Raw genomic sequence first — 8206 nt, forward strand, 5'->3', positions numbered from 1 at the left:
ATGGAGGAAAAGAGATCTGTAAGCATTGGAACAAGTATAGGTAGAAGTTTGAGTAGGGCAGCTGGGAGTTGGAAGATGGAAGATGTGTTTTCGAGAGGTGCCGGCGGTGGCGGTAGCCACGACGGGAGAAACAGCCGGCATTCGGTGGAAGATGAAGAGGCGTTACGATGGGCTGCTTTGGAGAAACTTCCGACTTATAATCGAATACGAACCACCATTTTTAAATCTTATGTTCCAGCTGATCTTCAAAACCAAACACCGGCTGATAAGATGTTGTTGGATGTTCGAGAACTCGACCCCAATGCTCGACAGGACTTCATTGATAAGATCTTTAGAGTTGCTGAAGAAGATAATGAAAGGTTCTTGAAGAAGTTCAGACAACGTGTTAATAAGTAAGCTTCCATTCTCTTGTATATATATATATATATATATATATATATATATATATCTTCTTGTGTGTGTGTATACATATATATATATATATATATATGTGTGTGTGTGTGTGTATTGATATTATATATGTTTCAGGGTAGGAATCTCTCTTCCAACCGTAGAAGTTCGGTTTCAAAATTTGACGATAGAAGCAGATTGCTACGTGGGTGATAGAGCACTTCCATCATTACCAAATGCAGCAAGAAACTATGCAGAATCACTTCTGGGTTCGTTAGGTATCAGTTTGGCCAAGAAAACTAAACTCACCATTCTTAAAGATGCATCTGGAATCATCAAACCATCGAGGTACATACATACATATGTATATATATATATATATATATATACACACACACACACATAGAGAGTCGAGTTCAAATGACTACGTTACCTGTTCAAGAGAATGACGGTCGAATCACATGTGATTCTACACTAACATTATGTGTGATTCATACAACTTTACACCGCGATCTCAATATGCAGCCATAAGGTTGCTCGCACACTTGTTTTGTTGTTAATGTAAAATCATATATGATTTTGTTGTTTTTGTATTTTTTTTAACATTCTCGTTTGATCCACCATCTACATATATATATATATACACACACACACACACGCACACACAAAACCGTTAAAAAAAGAAAAATTGAGGAACATTCTTTAATCATTCATCTCTACGGTAATGCACATGTGCATGCAAGTAACTTGTTCAATATGCACATGTGCACAACATGCACACGTGCATAGAAACCAATAAACAACTTTAATTACTTGTATGCACATGTGTATATCGTTAAGATGAAAATCAAGGTGTTCCTCAGTTTTTCATTTTCATGGAGTTTTCAGAACCTCCCTCTCTCTACACATATATATATACTCTTCATTTCTCTCTCTAATACATAGGAACAAGTTCACGGAAACCATAAAAGAATGAGTAATAATACTCTACTAACGGTTCATCTGGATGGTATGAACACGTGCATAAAAACCAAAAAACAGTTTCAATACTTGTATGCACATATACGTACCATTCGGATGAATGGTTACTAAAGTGCTACTCATTTTTTTGGGGTTTCTCGTGAACCTCCCTCTCTCTCTCTCTATATATATATATAGATATATCACAGTGTAATAGTTATATGTAAGTAACAATGCTGTCAATGCATATATATTATGTTACAGAATGGCACTTCTATTGGGTCCGCCATCTTCTGGGAAGACGACACTTTTGTTGGCAATGGCAGGAAAGCTCGATCCCAACTTAAAGGTTGAAGGAGAGATTACTTACAACGGTCATAAACTCAACGAATTTGTACCTCGAAGAACATCAGCGTACATCAGCCAGAACGATATTCATGTTGGAGAAATGACCGTTAAAGAAACCTTAGATTTCTCAGCAAGATGCCAAGGAGTCGGCTCAAGATTAGGTGACTTAATATTCTTGTCTTAATTCTTGAAACAAGAAGATACCATCGATCGATATCTAACCAATTAACATGATGAAATATAGAAATGCTATCGGAGTTAGCAAAACGAGAGAAGCAAGCAGGGATTTTCCCAGAAGCCGAAGTCGATCTTTTCATGAAGGCAACTGCCATTGAAGGAGATGCCAGCAGTTTGATCACTTACTACACTCTTAGAGTAAGGGCCTATTTGTTAGCAGCTACAACTTATTCGGTCAACTATACATGATTGTTTTGTAATTATTTATTAAGCTTCTCAGGGAGAGTTTTATGCAGGAAGCCAAGTTTTTTTTACAAATCTGGCTCTCCCAGTTAAAAAACACACTTCTTCCATAAAAAAATTCTTTCAAACAAAAACTTTCTCAATCTCTACAGACAAATTAATCCACACAAACAACTTTATTTATACACGATATAATGAAAAATCAACCAAACAACCCCTAAGATGGGGCCCAAGTTTTTCAAGTTCTGCTAATAGTGTTAAACTTGTCAATTTTACCCGAATCAAAATTCTCATCGTATGTTTGTTCAAACGTAACAGATATTGGGACTCGATGTCTGCCGTGACACCTTTGTTGGCGATGCAATGAGGCGAGGAATTTCTGGTGGACAAAAGAAGCGTGTAACCACCGGAGAGATGCTTGTTGGACCAGCGAAAACTCTGTTTATGGACGAGATATCAACTGGTCTAGACAGTTCAACTACGTTTCAGATAGTGAAATGCTTGCAGCAAGTTGTACACTTGACTGAATCGACAATCTTGATGTCGTTACTACAGCCTGCTCCAGAGACGTTTGATCTCTTCGATGACATCATTCTACTAGCGGAAGGCCAAATCGTTTATCAAGGACCACGAGAAAATGTGCTCGAGTTCTTCGAAGGTTGTGGATTCAAGTGTCCTGAAAGAAAAGGCACAGCTGATTTCTTGCAAGAGGTACATAATGATTCTATTAAAGTCTCTAAAAAACTATTATATAGGGTCAGGTTCGGGAAAACCGTAAAAAATTGAAAAACTGAAGAACACCTTGGCAACCGTTCATCCGGACGTTATGCACATGTGCATACAATAATTTATAAGCAATTTGTCCGGTATGCACATGTGCATAACGTGCACACGTGCATACAAACCAATAAACAACTTCAATTACTTGTATGCCCATGTGCACACCGTCCAGATGAATGGTTACCAGAATGTTCCTTAGTTTTTCATTTTTGAGGTTTTCCCCCGAACCTCCCTCTATATATACCACCATTAAATTGATGATCTCCATTCTTACAAGTTCTACGATTCTTGATAATTAACAGGTTACATCTAAAAAGGATCAAGAGCAATATTGGGCAGATAGAAACAGTCCCTATAGATACACCACAGTCAGTGAATTTGCTCAGCGATTCAAGCGTTTTCACGTGGGCGAGAGGCTAACGAACGAGCTTTCAGTCCCATTCGACAAGAGCCAAAGCCACAAAGCAGCTCTCGTCTTCAAGGAATTCTTGGTCTCGAAACGGGAGCTCTTGAAGGCTTCATGGGATAAAGAATGGCTACTGATAAAAAGAAACGGTTTCGTGTATGTTTTCAAGACCGTGCAGATCGTGACTGTAGCATTTATCGGGATGACGTTATACTTTCGAACTACAATGAAGACTAGAAATGAAGAAGATGCTCAAATCTATATGGGGGCACTTTTGCTAAGTTTACTTATAAACATGTTTAATGGTCTGGCTGAGCTTTCCCTCACTATAATAAGACTTCCTGTAGTTTACAAGCAAAGAGACCTTCTATTCCATCCACCGTGGGCTTACACGATTCCGACGTTCTTGCTTCGTGTACCGATATCAATCCTCGAGAGTATTACATGGGTGGCCATACTATATTACGGTATCGATCTAGCCCCAGAAGCTAGCAGGTAATTGATTGATATAATATATATAGTCGAGTAGGGTAAGTTCAAGGAAAAACCGCAAAGAAATGAAAAACTAGGGACACCTTGGTCACCATTTATGTGGACGGTATGCACATATGCAAACAAGTAATTAGTAAGCAATTTGTTTTGCATAAAAACCAAGAAACAACTTCAAAAAACTTGTATGTACATGTGTATACCATCGAGATGAATGGTTACCAGAGTGTTTTCTTTAGTTTTCATTTTTTTGGGGGTTTTACTGAACCTCCCTCTAGTCGAGTAAAACTTCATTACTGAATCTTGATACTATTTACTAACAAAAAGATGCATTATGTGGTGTTTTCAGGTTCTTCAAACATCTTCTGTTGGTTTTTCTGATCCAGAACGTTGCAGCGGGAATTTTTAGGCTTATCGCCGGAGTTTGTAGGACGATGAACATAGCCAACACGGGTGGATCTCTCGTCCTTCTGCTGATATTTCTTTTGGCCGGTTTCATTCTTCCTAAAACTCAGATTCCTAACTGGTGGGAATGGGCTCATTGGGTATCACCATTGTCTTATGGCTTCAAAGCCTTTGCAATCAACGAGTTCTACGCTCCTAGATGGATGAACAGATTGGTAAGCCGTTAGTTCTTAACACGAAAAGCTCAACACTATAACGAGATCAAGAAAATTGAGTACGTTTCCTTTCTGTTTACAGAGTTCCGATAATGTTACTCCCTTGGGCACGTCAGTACTAGAGAGCCTGGATATCCCGACTCAAACAAGCTGGTACTGGATCGGTGCTGCTGCTCTTCTAGGTTTCGCGGTTCTCTTCAACGTCCTTTTCACTTTGGCTCTCATGTATTTTGATGGTAAGTTTCAGAATCCCTCCTATTCGCATTCAAGACTAGTTTTCTTAAGGCCTGTTTGCTAGGAACTTAATGAGCTTAATGGGAGACACAACTTATTTGGTCAGCTATGCATGACTGTTTGGTAGTGGCTTAATGAAAGTGTCTTATTCAGTAAGCTTTTAAGGGGATCTCTCTGCAGAAAGTCAAGTTTTTTTTCTAAACTTGTCACTCCCAATTAAAAAGGAAACTTCTGTCTATGAAAAACCCCTCCTAAAAAAACTTTATCAATTTATACAGACAAACTAATCCGCACAAACAGTTTTATCCATACAGAACTTAATGAAAATCAACCAAACAGCCTCTTAATGTTTTGTAGCTAACCTTCCTGTTTCTGATTCTTCTAATCAGCCCCAGGAAAACCACAAGCAGTGATCTCCAAAGAAGCAGCTGAAGAAATGGAAAACCAACAGGATAGCAACCAACAACCAAGACTCAAAACAATTGCATCCAAGCAAGGTAGAATTCCTAGATCCTTATTATTTCCGATGGAAGAAGTTCAAGAACGAAAAACCGGTTTTCGAAACTTAGCAATTTACATGATTTTTGTAGGTCAAAATATGGAAATGCAGCATGTAGGAAGTCGGTCCGACTCTTATGATAATTCTAATGGTGTTGCTGCTAAGAAGGGAATGGTTCTTCCGTTTACTCCACTCGCTATGTCATTCGACAACATGAACTATTATGTCGACATGCCTAGTGTAAGATCCGTTCTATAAGCATCCATTCTACGGTTTAACGATTCTAGAAACTTAACGATTACTTTCTGGCTGTTGATTGAACAGGAAATGAGAGAACAAGGGGTGACGGAAAACAGATTGCAATTGCTTCGTGATGTAACTGGCGCTTTCAGGCCGGGAGTTCTAACGGCATTGATGGGAGTCAGCGGAGCTGGAAAAACGACGCTAATGGATGTTTTAGCCGGAAGAAAGACAGGCGGTTATATCGAAGGAGACATCAGAATCTCGGGATTCCCAAAGAAACAAGAAACTTTTGCTAGAATTTCGGGATATTGTGAGCAAACCGATATCCATTCTCCCAACATCACCGTTCACGAATCTTTGATTTACTCGGCCTTCCTCCGCCTCCCAAAAGAAGTCAGCAAGGAAGAAAAGATGGTAAACAGATGAATATATGCAATCGATTCTATCATCAAACAAACTAATCAGAAAAAGATAGAAATTTTAACTCGGTTATGTTTCTTACTTTTCAGACGTTCGTGGTTGAAGTAATGGAGCTAATTGAACTAGACAACCTCAAGGATGCAATCGTAGGACTTCCAGGAGTTAGCGGTTTGTCAACCGAACAGAGAAAGAGGCTAACGATTGCAGTCGAGCTCGTTGCTAACCCTTCAATCATCTTCATGGATGAACCGACTTCTGGGCTTGATGCAAGAGCTGCAGCCATCGTTATGAGGGCCGTTAGAAACACTGTGGACACAGGAAGAACCGTCGTCTGCACCATTCATCAGCCCAGTATCGATATCTTTGAATCCTTTGATGAGCTGTTGTTGATGAAAAGAGGAGGACAAGTGATCTATGCAGGACCATTAGGCAGAAATTCACAACAAATTGTTGACTATTTTGAGGTAATTCACATGTGAATATTCTACAAACTAGACAAATTGGGAATATTTGACATAAAACTGAGAGATTAACAACTCATTAACCATATAATCAGGAAATTTCTGGGGTTCCAGAGATTCCAGAAAAATACAATCCAGCCACATGGATGTTAGAGGTCAGTTCAGGTGCTGCCGAGATCCGGCTCGGGATCGATTTTGCGGAGCAGTACAAGTCATCATCGTTGTTTCAGTAAGTATAAACTTTCTTACAATGATTATAAGCGACACAAATTATCGATAGTTAGTAATAATATTTGTACATATAGGAGGAACAAGGCTTTAGTAGCGGAGTTAAGCACGCCACCTTCAGGAGCGACCGATCTTCATTTTGGAACACGATATTCTCAATCTTCATGGGGACAATTCAAGTCTTGTATATGGAAGATGTGGTGGGGTTACTGGAGAAATCCCGATTACAACCTTGTTCGAAACTTCTTCACCTTGGCTGCGGCACTCATGGTTGGAACAGTCTTTTGGAAAATCGGAGAAAAGAGGTCTGTCTTGAACATCAATCATGGTGATCGATCGATAACCTAAAGCTCATATCCTAATTCTATTTCGTGATTCTATATGTATCTTCAGAGGTAGCAGCGGAGATCTGAACACAATCATCGGTGCCATGTACTCTGCTGTTTTCTTTGTTGGAATCAACAATTGCCAGACCGTACAGCCCGTAGTCGCCACAGAAAGAACAGTCTTTTATCGAGAAAAAGCAGCCGGAATGTACTCAGCGTTACCATATGCCATGGCACAGGTGAGAGTTGGAACAAGTATATATATATTCATGTGTGAATACAAACATAATTCATCTTTGGTTTTAGCTTCACATGTGAATACAAACAGAATTCATCTCTAGTTTTAGCTTTTCTAACAAATGAATATCCATTGTATTCAATCAGGTGTTCGTGGAGATACCATATGTATTTGTTCAAACCGTATATTACACTCTGATCGTGTACGCCATGGTCTCGTTCGAATGGACAGCAGCCAAATTCTTTTGGTTCTTCTTCATCAACTTCTTCTCGTTCCTTTACTTCACATACTACGGAATGATGACCGTTTCCATCACACCAAACGAGCAAATCGCAGCCATTTTTGCAGCTTCTTTCTACTCACTCTTCAATATCTTTTCCGGTTTCTTCATTCCCCGACCCGTAAGTCATCTTCTTCAATATCCATTCTAGTATTACTTACTTCTAACTTCATTCATTTTTAGAAGCTAATTTTGTTGAATGATTCTTGAAATTTCAGAAAATTCCCGGATGGTGGGTGTGGTACTATTGGATCTGCCCGATGGCGTGGACCGTATATGGATGCATCATTTCGCAGTACCACGACATTACGAACACGATCACGGTGCCTGGAATGGCGGTTGATCCACCAATGAATGAATTTATCGTCGATCGTTATGGTTTTCAGTTGGATTTCATGGGTCCGGTCGCTGCGGTTCTAATCGGGTTTAGCATATTGTTTGCATTCCTCTATGCTTTCTGCTTAAGGACATTAAACTTCCAGATGAGATAAGCATATGTTCTAACCAGGCTTATTTTAATAAATAATTTTTTTGTAATTCTTTTATAAATATATATATACAACTGAGTATATAAATGTAACTGTATATTCTTATTAGTGATTCAATAAAATCATGTTTCAAGCATCATACATGTTTTGATTATTAGAGTGAATTATGGATTTGGTCTGTGTTTGTATCTTATTATGACTAGGGTTCTGATTATTATGGATTTAGTTTTTATGATATTTAATTTGTCATGACCATAGTCCCCCCTCCCCTTAACATCGTTAAATAAACCTTTGTAGACTCAATGAAGCCAAAGGGCATTTTGGTCCCTTTTCACTTTCTTTGTCTTTGTTCTTTTAAAAGATAATATATATATAT

General features: G+C 38.8%; 1 protein-coding gene across 7 annotated transcripts; it reads left to right on the plus strand.

Annotated features, from left to right (window-relative positions):
- On the plus strand, positions 1 to 7860 carry LOC112508655 (ABC transporter G family member 35-like). Of its 7 annotated transcripts, none has more exons than XM_025113342.1 (17): positions 1 to 392; positions 529 to 738; positions 1615 to 1859; positions 1943 to 2073; positions 2437 to 2829; positions 3201 to 3799; positions 4143 to 4413; positions 4496 to 4649; positions 5037 to 5126; positions 5298 to 5386; positions 5471 to 5803; positions 5899 to 6273; positions 6366 to 6499; positions 6576 to 6803; positions 6892 to 7063; positions 7209 to 7463; positions 7561 to 7860. In XM_025113342.1, exons 1-17 carry the CDS (start codon positions 1 to 3, stop codon positions 7831 to 7833), a joined length of 4344 nt encoding a protein of 1447 aa, XP_024969110.1. In that variant the 3' UTR covers positions 7834 to 7860. The 7 variants fall into 7 exon arrangements, with proteins under 7 accessions (XP_024969110.1, XP_024969112.1, XP_024969108.1 ...); XM_025113344.1 differs by having other exon boundaries at positions 5037 to 5110; positions 5303 to 5386; XM_025113340.1 differs by having other exon boundaries at positions 5037 to 5102; positions 5238 to 5386.
- The last annotated feature ends 346 nt before the right edge of the window (positions 7861 to 8206 follow it).

Source organism: Cynara cardunculus (genome assembly GCF_001531365.2).
Source record: "Cynara cardunculus var. scolymus isolate 2C chromosome LG 3, CcrdV1, whole genome shotgun sequence".
NCBI lineage: Eukaryota > Viridiplantae > Streptophyta > Magnoliopsida > Asterales > Asteraceae > Cynara > Cynara cardunculus.